This window comes from Nomascus leucogenys, chromosome 19, assembly GCF_006542625.1.
Source record: "Nomascus leucogenys isolate Asia chromosome 19, Asia_NLE_v1, whole genome shotgun sequence".
Lineage (NCBI taxonomy): Eukaryota > Metazoa > Chordata > Mammalia > Primates > Hylobatidae > Nomascus > Nomascus leucogenys.
This window is the reverse complement of record NC_044399.1, coordinates 69,215,993-69,231,847: the sequence shown is the minus strand read 5'-3', so window position 1 is coordinate 69,231,847 and position 15,855 is coordinate 69,215,993. Positions and strand designations below refer to the sequence as shown.

Genomic DNA, 15,855 nt, shown 5'->3' with positions numbered 1-15,855 from the left:
CTCACCCTCTTTTCGTTTTCCTCATACTACTCAATATTGTCTTTATTTGTATGCTGTCTCCCAACAAGAACAGTTCTTTTTTTTGAGACAGAGTTTCGCTCTTGTCACCCAGGCTGCAGTGCAATGGCGCGATCTTGGCTCACCGCAACCTCCGCCTCCTGGGTTCAAGCAATTCTCCTGCCTCAGCCTCCCGAGTAGCTGGGATTACAGGTATGCACCACCACTCCCAGCTAATTTTGTATTTTTAGTAGAGACGGGTTTCTCCAGATTGGTCAGGCTGGTCTAGAACTCCTGACCTCAGGTGATCTGCCCGCCTTGGCCTCCCAAAGTGCTGGGATTATAGGCATGAGCCACCGCGCCCCGCCCAAGAACAGTTGTTTAACGGTGTCAATGCAAGGGTCTTACCATATCTTACAGCTTCACAGGGTGGGTGAGGAGGGATAGTTCCTACTGTCTATATCTCTACATCAGAAGATTCAATACATAGATCCAAGACAACTATAAAACATTATTAAATGTTCCTTTTCCTGACATAAAATAATGCTCTTGTCCCTGTTTGGGCTTTGAGGTCTACTTTAGGCTGAAGTGACTTTAGACTATGCTTTCTTTGTGTATGCATTTGGCTGAGGTATCTGCCCAGTCTTGTACTTTTATTTATTTTGCTACTTTGAGACGTTTTTTCTTGTAAATGGCATATGAGTGTATTAGACTCTCTTTTATTTACAGGGGTGTTAAAAGTACTTATGTTTATTGTTATAAGTGCTATATTTGGTGTTACATATTTTCTTATCTTTTTTTTGAGACAGAATCTCGCTCTGTTACCCAAGCTGGAGTGCAGTGGTGCGATCTTGGCTCACCGAAATCTCCAACTCCTGGGTTCAAGTGATTCTCATGCCTCAGCCTCCCGAGCAGCTGGGATTACCGGCATGAGTCACCACGCCCAGCTAATTCTTTTCTATTTTGAGTAGAGACGGGGGTTTCACACGTCGGCTAGGCTGGTCTCGACTCCTGACCTCAGGTGATCCACCTGCCTTAGCCTCCCAAAGTGCTGGGATTACAGGTGTAAGCCACTGCGCCTGGCCCATTTTCTGACTTTTTAAAGCCTTCTTGATGTTTCAAGAATGGTTTGTTTTCCTTGCTTTTATTTCTCCTAATGTAGGAAACTTGTATCCAGTTTCAAGGTCCTTCAACTTGCTTTCTCAAGGTTCACATTTTGATGTGTATCAACCTTATTCTTAAAATGCTTATTCTTAAAAGGGAGGGGGAGTAGGAGGCAGGGGGAGTAAGTCTACCTATTACCCTCACAAGATCACTCAGTAGGTCTAACATCTTTTCAAGGTGGCTGCTTGGCATTTCACTATATGGATGAGCCATCCTCTAATTAATTACTTATTGATATAATAATTGGTTGTTTCCAGTGTTTCTCAGGAAGCTACCAGAGGTTATCCTCTATCCAAAAATTTTAACAGCATATGAGATCCATAAATTAACACAACCAAGGAAAGAAGCAAAAGGAATTTCTAGATTATGTAAGGGCAAAGGCAAGTCTAAAGAAACAAGCACGAACTGGAGGAGGATAACAGGCTTTGGGAGGTGTGCCTTCAAGGGGGAAAGACCCTGAGAAATTACTTGATGCACTTGTGTCTACTGAAAGAGGATTTGTGGTTCAAATTAATGTAGGTGATTGCAAAACTACCCTAGTCCCCAAAATGGGAAAAATACTAACCACAAAGAAAACAAATTATATAAGAAAGGAAATGTAATCATAGGATAATAATTTAAATGTTGAATGTTAAAATGCAAAATGTTGATTGAACTTCTATCAGGAAGATATGGGGAGGGTTTAGATGAGTATAAAATCTCTTCTTCCATAATAGGAAGTCTAAAGATAGAAAGACAAGAAAGAAAGAAAAGAAAGGAGAAGAAAGGAAAGAAAGAGAAGGAAAGAAAGAGAAGGAAAGAAAGAAAAAGAATATCATAGGCTTCTTACTTATTAATAATTATTTATATACTTATATACTTACTTATATATGTACATATGTAAGAAGAAATTCCTAAAGAGGGAATCCAGAATAGTTAGGGTATCTCCAGTTTTGTCTTACTCTACTGTGTATTTGTGTATTTTAAAACTATCTTTATAGGTTGCCTTAATTAAAAAGTAAAACATAATTTAAGTATTCAAATTTCTTTGACAAATTCTGATCTTGATGCTATATAGGTTACTCTTTTTTTTTTTTTTTTTTTTTTGAGATGGAGTCTCTCACTGTCGCCTGGGCTAGAGTGCAGTGGTGCAATCTCAGCTCGCTGCAACCTCTGCCTCCCAGGTTCAAGGGATTCTCCTTGTCTCAGCCTCCCAAGTAGCTGGGATTACAGGTGCCCGCCACCAGGCCTGGCTAATTTTTTTTTTGTATTTTTAGTAGACGGGGTTTCACTATGTGGGCCAGGCTGGTCTCAAACTCCTGACCTCATGACCAACCCGCCTCAGCCTCCCAAAGTGCTGAGATTACAGGCGTGACCCACTGTGCCTGGCCTACTCTGCATTGTTTAATGGTCTAACCCATTTAGATTACATAGGAAGTACCTAGTCCTTAAGATGTTTTTTTTTTTTTTTGAGATGGAGTCTCGCCCTGTCACCCAGGCTGGAGTGCTGTGGGCGTGATCTCAGCTCACTGCAAGCTCTGCCTCCCGGGTTCATGCCATTCTCCTGCCTCAGCCTCCGGGGTAGCTGGGACTACAGGCGCATGCCACCCTAGTCCTTAAGATTTGACAGACCTGACCACTAAAATTGTTTGGGCCTTGTGTCTTGAAGACATAAAGATAGATCTTCAACAATCTCTTCTATTTCTCCCATGGACAATGTTCTGGTTAAGTTTTCCACCTTATTTTGAGTCAATTTTGTCTTTGCTTATGGTGTTCTATATACTCTTTGTCATTTCTGGTAGTTCTGTCTTCTTGATCACACTTGCCAAACATTTGTCTAGTCTGTCTTTTCGTGGGACCAGCTCTTAGCTGTACTTACCAGTTCTAGGAGAAAATGTTCTTTGTTCCAATCCACTTATCTCTTCCTACATTTTCTCTCTTGTTTTGGTTCATTTCATTGTTGTACTTTTAAGTACCTTTTTTATTATGAAATGACACACAGAAAAAAAGCAATGTACAGCTCAATAAATTAGCAAAAAACTGTCTATTATCTATTTTGCTGAGTAAAAATTTACTTTGTCTATAAATCTTTCTTTGCTAATGAAAACATTTAGAGCCATGAACTGTTTCTTAAAAGTGGCTTTTGCCATAACTCACAAAATTTTTATATGTGGCATTTTGTACCCTTTTTTTTTTTTGAGACGGGGTCTGGCTCTGTTGCCCAGGCTGGAATGCAGTGGCATGATCTCAGTTCACTGCAACCTCCACCTCCCAGGCTCAAGCAATCTTCCCACCTCAGCCTCCTGAGTAGCTAGGACTATAGGAGCATGGCACCACATCCGGCTAATTTTTTAATTTTTTGTAGAGCTGGGGATTCACCATGTTGACCAGGCTGGTCTTGAACTCCTGAGCTCAAGTGATCTGCCCGCCTTGGCCTCCCAAAGTCCTGAGATTACAGGCGTGAGCCATGGTGCCCAGCCTGTTATAGTGATTTCTAAAGAATCTGTAAGTTTTGATTTCCTCTTTTACCAAAAGCCATATAGATGAGTGATTAATAACAAAACATTCATACTCATTAAACACAATCCCACAAACACTAACCCATTTGGAAATCTTTTTATTGCTAATATCTTGTCTTATTGCACTGTGGTCAGAGAATGTAGCCTGTGATGTCTTCTTTCAGGAACTGAGATTTTTATCGGTGGCCTGCTATATGGAATTGACACCACGTTTGCAAATGTGCTTTCTGCTTGCATACACAGATTTTTCCATATAAGCTTGCTAAGTTGTATTAAATCACATTCTTTAATATTCTTTTTTTCCCTACCTAATATGTCAAATTCTGAGAGAATATTAAAACTCCCTCTATAACTGCGGTTCACATTCTCCTTACATTTCCAATAGCAACTGTTTTAAATATTTGATGCAATGTCAGTGATGTATATGTAAGTATTATCTGTCTCTCCTAGATGACTACAGCACACTGTTTCTATCTTAAACCTCCAATCCTCCCTCCTCCTCACTCTCAGCTGAAACCCTGCTTCATTTTCACAAGCTCCTGCCAGCAACCATATCTGCCTACCCATCTGCAACACTGGTTTGAAAAATCTGGCTGTAAAAGGAAGGTGGAAAGAACTAACTTTCTTATTTAAAGTAACGGGTAAAACTTTAGCTAATAGGGAAAATTTAATGCTAATGTTAGGAGCCTATAAAAAGAGAAGCAGAAGATACAGTCACAACCCAGAATAATCAACACCATGAGATTCTTAAGAAGGTTAAGAGGATGTGATCAGCATCAGAGGTGAAGGACTAGGTAAGACCAGCCTTTGACAGGAGTAGACACAAGAGAGAATGATCTGTTCATCAAGCTGGGGCAGTTTCTCTTCAGTGCCTCTGTGGAATGGGAAACAAGCCATCAGCCAGGGATTAGAGAGGCAAGGAGGGACCCAGAGATCTGGAGCCTGCAGAGGTTTGAAATAGTCATTATGGAGAGTGGGAGAACCAAGGTAGGATTAGCAAGAGTTGAGTGTAGAATCAGGGCTCACGGTCAGGAAATTACAGTGGTATTTGTCTGTTCCATTGTGTGAGCATAACTCCAGAAGTCTCAGCAACCCAAGTAACAGCATTAAAAGAGACAAATCTCTTGATTCATCCAGCGTGAGTTTTACCAAACAAAAATAACCAATGAACAATGGGACAAGGGAGGGGTTTAGGAAATAGGTAGAAGATGGCCATGAAATCTAAATTATACAAGGAAGAAAGTGAAGGGTGTTGTTAACATATAGGGGGAAAGTAGAACAAGTAATGGGCTGGGGATCCACATTAAGTCAAAGAACACATTTAGGAGACTTCTTGATTGGACTACCAATATGGAAGGATGCTGCAATAGAACTTCTGAAACATTATCTGAAAAATCAGTTAATTCTAAAAGATGGCAAAGTCTAGAGCATCACCATAGATGTTGGTGGCATAAGTGAGACATGGAGGAATTCATATGAAGGATCTTACGATCAAGGGACTTGACCGTTCATTAAAAACTATGAAGTAACACAGCGCAATGGCAAGGCTTGAGGCAGAAAGGAAACAACGTGCTGGGGTCCATCATGGAGTGAGGAGAGCTCTGAAAGTAATGAGTGGTGACAGAGGTGCGGCTTTTCCAAGGCAGTAAAGGAGTAATGGTTTAGCAGACACATAGACACAGTGTTAGTAAGGACACTAACCCTATCTCCCAGTGCATAGGATTTGAGTGATGGAGCACTCTTCACTAAATGGACTCATACCCCATATGTGGGGGAAAGCCAAGTCTCAGTTAAAGCTTGAAGGAAAAGAAAATATTCACGGAAGATACTAAACATAGAGAAAGTTTGCACATCAGAGAGTGGGAGTTACCTAAGGCAAAAATGAAAAGGGAATATTATGGAAATGAAAACATGACTGGAAACACAGTGAATTTCATTCCAGGATTCCATGAAGATGGTGGACTCTCAGGTCTTAAATTTTCATGGTGGCCTAAAAAAGTGGCCCCTGCAGGTATTGTTACAGCAAGCAAAACTTTCCTTTCCACATATCCAGGTCAACAGGGGTTGGTAGCAGTGTTGGTTGCCTGCTGCTGAATGGAAGCTAGCTGGGGTGGAACTGGGTTGGTGAGGCGTCAGGAACAAAGGAAGACAAGCCACAAGGTGGTGAGCCTCACTGTGGGTACTCCTAGGTGAGCTCAGATGATTATGTGCAAGGTAGAGGCCTCAGTGTTCCTGAATTCAGTTCCTAACACACAGTATTGCAAATGAGAAGCCTGATGCTACTGACTCCCTTTCCATGGACAGCACGTCATGTTGCCCTATCCACCAAGGTACACAAGACGAGGCATGTCTCCTTTCACTATTTCCACCCAGCACTTTTATCTGAAGACCTGAGCGTGTCTTTAGTTCAGGTGACCTTTTTCAAAATATCACTTTTTTCATGGAACCTATGAAAAGAGTCTACAAATACATTCCATGTTTCCTACTCCTTCTCTCATAAGCACCATCTGATTCTTTTTGGTCTCCATTCTAGTCTTCAAATCTGCTTTCGTTTCCAATTGTGTCTAATCTACCATTCCATGCTTTTAATGAATGTGTGATTTTTTGCAATCAAGTTTACGTCTAAGAACTCTGCTTTCATTCATTCATTCAACAAATATTTATTAAGCAACTACTATGTGCCACGCACACAACTGCATTTTGACACAGTATCCCCTAAAATCCAATTAAAAAAATTAAGCTAGCTTCCTGCTTTTTCACATAAAAAGCAAAAACTTTTGAATATTTTTCATTAATACACTTAAAGATGTGGGATGTGTGACCAAAAAGCTTGTGCATGATATGAAACTAGGAAGGATGATAAATACATTTGATGAAAGAAACAGAATCTTTTTTTTTTTTTTTTTTTTGAGATGGAGTCTCTTTCGCCCAGGCCGGACTGCAGTAGCGCGATCTCGGCTTACTGCAAGCTGCGCCTCCCGGGTTCACACCATTCTCCTGCCTCAGCCTCCCGAGTAGCTGGGACTACAGGCGTGTGCTGCCACGCCCGGCTAATTTTTTGTATTTTTTTTTTTTTAATACAGACGGGGTTTCACCGTGTTAGCCAGGACGATCTTGATCTCCTGACCTCGTGATCCACCAGCCTCAGCCTCCCAAAGTGCTGGGATTATAGGCGTGAGCCACTGGGCCCGGCCAAGAAACAGAATCTTAAAAGCTCTTGGCAGCTTGGATGGGGAATTGAATCTAAAATGACAGATCAGTGGGGCCACATGCTCTGAATTCTCCACATGGTCCTTGGTCAGGCTACTGATTGTCTTCTTAGGTCCAGTGACACTGAGCTATCCATTCACATTTGTAATTGAAGACCTAGATTGATTGGCATTGGTAGCTGGTGTGAGCTTTACCAGCAATGCTGCATATGCTAACGTCTGACTAGCCCAGCAGATGCCCCCTCAATTATGTCGTGTAGTAGATCAGCAGGTGTCCCCCTACTTACAAAATCAAATACAAAGGGAAATTGTTTAGAGTGGGTTGTTTTCATTTTCTGTATCAAACTTTTAAATTTTTATGTAATCAAAACTATCAACTAATTCCTTTTAACTTTCACATGGAAGTTTATTATTGCAGATAAGAATGTGTCACACTGCCTGGTTTTGAATCCTAGCTTGTATTTTTCACTATATACACTTTGTTGGTCAAGTTATTTATTTAATTTTCTTGCGCCTTAGTAAAATAGGGATAGTAATTCTATTTACTTTACAAGCTTGTCATGCACTAAATAATAACAAAGCCTTTACCCAGTGCTTGGCACACAGTAATTTTCAATAAATGTTTACTCTAGCACTAAAAATGATATGATATGCTGATAAGCCACATCTGCCTCATATCTTCCTCATTCTGTTTACTAAAGAGGAGTTTTCACCAGCAAAGCCACAGAGCCAACTATTCTTCCTCATACTGTATCCATACAGCTGGTCTGGGAACCCATTAATGGGATATAATGTTTATCCCCGTTAACTATTATGTTAGATTCAACCCCTCATTCAACCTGTCAAGAGATTTTTAAATCCTGTTTCTTTTCATCAAATGTATTATTATCGCTCCCAGTTTCATGCCATTGACAAATTTTATAGGAATGCATTCCACCTCTTCAAGTATGCTGATAAAAATGTTAAAAGGTGGCATACACCCTTTGGTGCACATCCTGATAGACCTGGCCAACCTCAGTCATTAATCAGTTACTAATCAATATATTCACATTGTTTTCAGACTGTTCTCTTAACATATTTAAAGCTCAAGGATTGGTTTAAAGTTCTCCTTTTTAAAAATTAGAATGATACATATGAGGCTGTCCCTAGCTTTCTGGAAACTCCCCTTCTATAGAATACATCAAAGACCAGAGGGTCAACAATCTCAACTGGAAGATCTATCTGTTTAAATGAGGAACAATATGGGCTTAATCCGAAAAGGAGGGCATTTTCTTCAATTTCTTCTCCCACATATGGCACAGTTTGCTCACTAATACAAACACTCTTCTGCATCTAAAGATCATTCTTCTTAACAGAGACAGAACCAAAAACAAAAAGAGTGGATGATTCTTCATTCTCCATCTCTAACAGCAATTTTTCACAGTCCTAGCCATTTCTTAGTATTCCCTAAGAATACTAAGAAATTGTATTGAACTCCAAAAAAAAAGATTATTAAATTTAATCTTTCTTTAAAAGCCTAAGCTCATTTTTAAATTACAAAACTGTCCTTACCAACTTCTGTATGACACTATTCTAGTCTTGAAGCATCTCCTGTTTGCCCTGGAAGATCTGGTATATAATAAGTATCCAAACAAAAACTAGAAGTAGGACATGGGTATTGTACTTTATTAATTCCTTCACACTATCCTTCAGACCTAATCACCAAAAAGGACTTGCCATGACCTGCAATTTGACGAAAAGTGGGTGCAGCACAGCCTGTTTTCTGAAGATTGTGGAACGATTTTATAAGAACCTTATGTTTTTTATTAAAACTTACAGAATTTAGTAACAAAAAACACATTAAAAAGGAGAGAGAGGGAGAGTTATTACAGAAGATTGGGTTTTCACGTAGCACCAGGAACTCCCATGTTTAAATGAAGTCTTGTAGAGCAATAATATTAATTGCATTCAAAACCACTACATTCTGGTCTTTTAAAAATGTCCCTCCATAAATCACTGTGTCTAAAGCCAGGGTTCAAATGAATGACTCCTCAAATTTATATTCATTCTGATCCAAAGGAATACAATCAAAATCAACCAACTTAACACATGCTTTTTAACTTTTATTGTCACCTTTTACATGCATTTAAATCACAAATAATATTTTATAATTTTTCTTTCCCCAGTGAAGCATCTACCTTTCCTATTATTCTTCCTATTGGTTTTAAAACCTAATATAATGAGCTTTGGTCAGACCGGCTTGTGGTGGGAATCAAATGTATATGAAAACTAGATGCTTTGTAACATACAAATTTATGAGGTATTGTGTTAGAGCAACAAACATACTTATTATACTTACAGAAAACGGCCACGTTGTCTGTTTTCATCTTAAAAACTCAATTTTTTCTACAATAAACATTACTTTTTTATTAATTTAAAAAAATAATATTAAAAACTTTTGTAGAATACATTGAGACATTAAAAAACAGTAAATTACATTTAAGAAATTCTGAGCATTTAGTATTCAAATATTTCCAATTACCTTGAAGCATGCATCTGTAAGCAGATTCAGATATAGCATAGATGTGTGGAGGCATCTCATGACGCTTCTTCCCTCTGTACATTTCAATAATATTCTCAGAGTAAATTGGAAGATTCTTGTAAGGGTTTATAACTACACAGAAGAGTCCAGAATAAGTCTAGAATAAAAATAAAATAGAGTATTAAAAAAAAAACCTCTGCATTTATCAGTCAGGGTCCAATCAGGAGACAGAAACCACAGAGTCATTTAAGCAGGAGATCTTTACCTTTTGGATAATCCATCCCCCAAATTAAACTGAGCCTATGATGGGCAATTTAGTACTATGAACCACAACTAGTTCTCCCACAGATAGCTTATTAAGTGGCACTCTGCTGCACTCAATTTCCTCATCCATGAAGTAGAAATAATGAGAGCTCCCGGACTTCACAGGGCTATCATAAGGTACAATCAATATGTTATTTACTTTTTTACATTCATTCTCTTGCAAGTACACAAGCTATGAAAAGCTCGTTAATGCAGTTTCAGATTCCACATTGCAATTAATCTTTAAGAAAACAGCATTTGTCCAGTTTGGGTACAGTATCAAAGAAGAATATCCACAATTATCTAAAAAGGGTATTAAAATACTCTTCTTGGCTGGGCACGGTGGCTCACGCCTGTAATCCCAGCACTTTGAGAGGTTGAGGTGGGTGGATCACAAGGTCAGGAGTTCAAGACTAGCCTGGCCAAGATGGTAAAACTCTGTCTCTACTAAAAATACAATAATTAGCCGGGCACAGTGGCAGGCACCTGTAATCCCAGCTATTCAGGAAGCTGAGGCAGGAGAATCGCCTGAACCCCAGGGGGCAGAGGTTGCAGTGAGCCTAGATCGCATCACTGTACTCCAGCCTGGGCAAGAAAGTGAGACTCCATCTCAAAAACAAAACAAAACAAAAAACCAAAAAACAAAAAAAACACTCTTCTTTTTTTCCAACTAAATATCTCTATGGCTGGATTTTCTTCATATGCCTTACCCAAAATGACATATAAAAAAACAGAATGCAAAAGTAGATATGAGATTCTAGCTATGTTTGGTTAATACTAAAGAGATTTGCACAAATGTAAGAGTTTTCATCTGTGTAACTTTTTTTTGTTTTGGAAAATACAGGGTTTTTTTTTCTTAAAAATGTATTTACTTATGTTAACTTGTCATGATTTACTACTATTCTTTTTAAATGAATTAATAAAGATTTTAAAATGTATTTTAATTACAAAATACAGTAAATATCAATAAACATAAGCCAAATAAACAAAAGCTCCTTGGGATCTTCAGTAAATTAAAGCTGCTAGGCTAGAAAATACAAACTTTTCCTGATCAATACTATAATCATCGATACTATAATACTATAATACACAGAACTGACCCTATGAATGCTTATGACTTGCGGGTTTTTTAAATGTAGACAGAATGACTTCTGAGAATATTCTACAAAACTGATTCTGGACACTATGGAAAAACAAGAGCAGTCAGAACCGCTGACAGATGCTCTAACCCTCTAAGGGACTGAAGGCATCTGGAAGGGCACTCAGTTGCATTATGAAATAGACCTTTTATTTAAGATGATTTGGGTAGACCAAAATCTAAAAGCAAGAGGACATGAAAAAAGGCTGGAGAATTGGTACTGCATGGCCAGCTTCCCCAGGGAACACTAAGAGGGATTCCAACTAACAGTCGTGTTCTTAAGAGCTGAAAACCCCAGCAATTGCCACCAGAAAGCCCTCCAGAGACTACTCTGTTTACTAATGCTAAACCAAGAGAATGAAAGCCTGCCAAAAAATTTCAAGTGATCAGAACTGTCTCTCTAGCTGCCCTCCTTGTATTTTCCTGAACTCACAATTGCAGGCTCAGATGTGGAATGCACTTCCTACTCAGGTTCGCAGTTTAGAAGGGGCAAAGGGCCCCTATCCTAAATTCAGATTTGGGCTGTTTGCTAAAGCCTTACTACTGAGCAGACCAGGAGGTTATCTGTTCGTTCTTTGCCTGAGACTACAGTAATTACTACAGACTCTTCAAGTTTTCAGACTCTTGGCCTTCTTGTTTGCAAGGTACAGACCTGGGAAACCCTGGCTGGCCCTTGGGCTTCCCAGACCATCACCTTGCACTTTCTCCCAATCAAGTCTCTTGTCTATCTACTCCCGTATTTCTTTGCTGCCCACAGGACAAAAAGGCAATGAGGAACAATAAAAATAAAGGCTTTATTAAGGGTGAGAAAAACAAGGAGAGGCAACCTCAATACCTTTTTACTGAGTTTATATAACATTAACAAATCGCAACCATACATTGATGAATTTTTGTACACCCAACCTCACTTTTTCATTCAAAAATTAGATCACAGTCTATCATGAAGCTACTCTTCAATTTTATAAGAGGCATATAATTAGAGACTAGAAAAGAAAAAAGCTCCAAGAAAGCGAAAATACACAAATTCAGTTTAGTGTCCCACAGCATGTATGGCATTGTAACAGATAATAACTGACACATTTAATCAGAAGTAATTCCAACATGTGTGCCTACCATGCGTTAGGCACTTACCTGAGGACTACAATAAGAGAAAGTCTCACAGATATGAGTTCGTCATCAAAAATATAAAAGGTTAACTAATCATCAGTATCCCATGCCTGCCAAAATGGAGCAGTGATCAATGCTTAAGAGGGAACATTATTAAAGTGCTTAAGGAGCTAACTTCTAACTACCTAAAAAATTAGCTCAAGTATTGAGCTCTTGTATAAACTAATCACTGAATTGATACTGCACCAGTTCTGTCTTCCCCCAGGCACATGGTAGGAAGGCAATATGTTGTTAAAATAATTATTCTGGAGACCTTAAAGTTCAAATGAACTTTAGTAAGTATTTGAATACACACACAAGATACTAAGCTTCTTTAAGAAACATACACTCTGGGCATGAAGACAAATAGATGCACACTAAACAAGCTACAATGCAAAGCACCAAAAAGAGAAAGAGAAAGACGAACTGGTATTATAAATAACAGAAAGCCCTGGGGCAGAACACAACAAACCCCAGGCACTGAAAGTCATGACCACCTTGTCAGAGAGTGTAGAATGAAGTAAAAAATTCAGACCCAAATGGTCTTTGATGTTCTTTTTAAAGACTATGGGGTCAAAAGGAGAGATAAAGTAATTCCTATTAAAGTAGTAAAAGCACAAAACTCTTACAGTGGCAGGATATACTCGAGGCAGTGTGAGAAGACCAGCATAGCAAAAATAGTTTGTACCATCATGGAATGTGAGCGATAAGGGCCTAGAAAGACAAACTGAACAATTTAGATTTTGTCATCTATGGATTGAAGGTTCAGGAGAGAAAAGTGATTGGATGAAATAAGCATTTTAGACAAAGTATAAATCTGGCAGCCATACGGAGAACACATTGAAGGGGCAAAAGGTGAGAAGCAGGAACTCACGTGGAGAGTGCTCAATGGTCCTGGCACAACAGGGCCTAGGTGAGAGAAAAGGCAACACAAAACAGAGAAGGCTGGAGACTTCACAGTGCACAGAAACTTTCAACACAGAAAAGCCATTAAAGACTGAAGTCAAAGGGGACTCCAAGGTCCCCAGGCCTTACAGAAACATTATTCATGGATGGAAAAATAACTGATTTGTGGGAAAAGATAACGAATCCCTTTAACTTACTGACACTGTGGTATGGTGGGTGAGCCAAGCAGGATGCCTCTTGGGCAGCTGGAAATATTGGATTGCCAGAGCCTTAGGAAAATCCTGAAGAGCTGCAAAGGCTTGAAAGATAAGTTTGCATAATAACACTACTGTATACTTTACCTAAGGGAGACATACAAAATTATTTGCAGTTGGAAACATTTACAAATTTTCAAGCACACTATGCTGCTTTATGCCTCCAGGCTCCCACTTATGCTGATCACTCTGCCTGGAATGCCCATCTTCCTCTGTCTACGATTGGGAAATTTTTTTTTTTTTTTTTTTTTTGAGACGGAGTCTCTCTCTGTCACCCAGGCTGGAGTGCAGTGGAGCAATCTCGGCTCACTGCAAGCTCCACCTCCCGGGTTCACGCCATTCTCCTGCCTCAGCCTCCCGAGTAGCTGGGACTACAGGCGCCTGCCACCACACCCCGCTAACTTTTTTGTATTTTTAGTAGAGACGGGGTTTCATTGTGTTAGCCAGGATGGTCTCCATCTCCTGACCTCGTGATCCGCCCGCCTCGGCCTCCCAAAGTGCTGGGATTACAGGCGTGAGCCACTGCGCCTGGCCGATTGGGAAATTTTACTCAGCCTGGAAGTGCCAGTCCTCTGTTTAAGAAAGCAGGGCTATGTATATGCATTGTTTCATAGGTTCAAAGGATTAGAGAAACAGGAAGTGGAGGCTGGTGCAAATGTCAACGCAATGGAGCAGAGATACAATAGTCTCCTGCTAGGAACAGGGATTGAACTGGGAATATCATGTAACCCTACATCCCAACTGTAGCTCTCAGAAGAAATCAGACGACCATCCAGAAGGAAAGGGAGACAGGAAAGAATAATTCACCCATACCACCTGCAAACACTGCACCTAGTTAAAATGCACATGCAAATTTTGAAAAAAACCCTATATAATAAGAAAAGATCAGGGGGAGGGGGGAGGGATAGCATTAGGAGATATACCTAATGCTAAATGACGAGTTAATGGGTGCAGCACACCAACATGGCACATGTATACACATGTAACAAACCTGCACGTTGTGCACATGTACCCTAAAACTTAAAGTATAATAATAATAAAATAAATAAATATTTAAAATATAAATAAAAAAATAAGAAAAGATCATCATTCAGAGGATTCAGAAATAAATTACCTGTGGAAATTATCTATAAAATAACTAAAAGAAAACTTTAGGAGATAGATTTATATCTGCAACAGAATGTAGTATAACATAGAGTCTATATATTAGGACAGAAATGCATATGACCAGGGCCAGAAAAGACTGTAAAGAATCATCTGAAAAAGTAAAATTAAAATCCACCGTGGAGAAAATAAAGAGCAGAATGGACACCTCAGGAAATCAAGTGATAAGAGCAGACATTTATTCTAAGAGAGCATCCTTCTTAAAGAAAAATAGAACAATGGTAAAATAATAAAAGAAAACGACGTTACAAAGGCAAAACTTATCAGTAATAATAATACATAGAGGGCAGAGGAAGGATAACTAACATTAGTTGCTATTGCTTCTTTGAGAGAAAATAGCAAAAAAACTCTGTAAAAAAAAAAAAACTTGAGAAAACTTTGTGTGAGGAACATACATTGAATTAAAAGAAATTCACTAAGCTAATAAACGCAGAAGGAATAATGGCACTAGACTCACCATTTTGCAGCTCCCAGTGCCACAGTGGATCTGCACAATGTCCATCACCATTAAAATTATTAGGTGACTGGCAGATGAGGCCACTCCTTATGCACAAACCAGGCTGGCAAAACCTAAAATGACTCACTACTGATCAATCTCAACATCATAAAGTGAGAGACAATGGGGCATTAAGTGTCTCCTGAATCTGAATCCGTTTAAGCCCCTGGATCCAATTTATGGATTTTTCTCCTTCCAGTTTATAGGGAGCACCATAGGATTGCAATAAACAAAATCCAGAAATTCTGGATTTTGTTGATTGCAATCCTATGGTGTGAAAAAAAAAAAAAAAAAAAAAAGGGTTGGGGGAAGTGGCTGGGCATGGTAGCTCATGCTTGTAACCCCAGCACTTTGGGAAGCCACAGTGGGAAGATCACTTGAGCTCAGGAGTTCAAGACTAGCCTGGGCAATATAGTGAGACCCCCTATCTCCAGAAGCAAAAAAAATAAATAAATAAAAATAAAAATAAAGAGGAGAGAGAAAGAGACTAAAAGTGATGTAACAATTGCTATGCTTTGACTGTGTCCCCACAAAAGCATGTGCTGGAAATTTAATCCCCAATACAACAATGTTGGGAGGTGAGGCCTAATGAGAGGTGCTTAGACAATGAGGGCTCCACCTTCATCAATGGATTAATGCCAATTATAAAGGGGCTTGAGGCTATAAATTCTATCTCTTGCTCTCTCTTGAGCATGCTCTTTTTGCCCTTCCACCTTCTCCCATGGAATGACGCCACAAGAAGGCCCTCACCAGATGCAGCCCCTTGACCTTGGACTTCCCGGCCTCTAGAACCATAAGCCAAATAAACTTCTCTTGTTTATAAATCATATAATCTGTGTTATTTTGTTGTAGCAACACAAAACAGACTAAGCAACCAATCTCAATATGTCAACCTTGTTTGGATACTGAATTGAATAGACCAACTATTTATGAGATTATTTATGAGACATAAGGAAAATACGAAAAGTAACTGAATATTTGATGATTAGAGAATTATTATTTCTTTCTTAGATAGATAATAGTTATGCATCCCAAAACCTGTTGCTGAGAAGATGCTAA

General features: G+C 39.1%; 1 protein-coding gene across 6 annotated transcripts in view; it reads right to left on the bottom strand.

Moving 5' to 3' along the window:
- Positions 1 to 15,855, bottom strand: part of MYH10 (myosin heavy chain 10) — a 156,193-nt gene that overhangs the window by 120,479 nt on the left and 19,859 nt on the right. For all 6 annotated transcript variants that reach the window (XM_030800300.1, XM_030800303.1, XM_030800301.1 and 3 more), the window contains exon 3: positions 9,390 to 9,546. In XM_030800300.1, the coding sequence (XP_030656160.1) occupies positions 9,390 to 9,546 (157 nt within the window). The remainder of the gene's footprint in view (positions 1 to 9,389; positions 9,547 to 15,855) is intronic.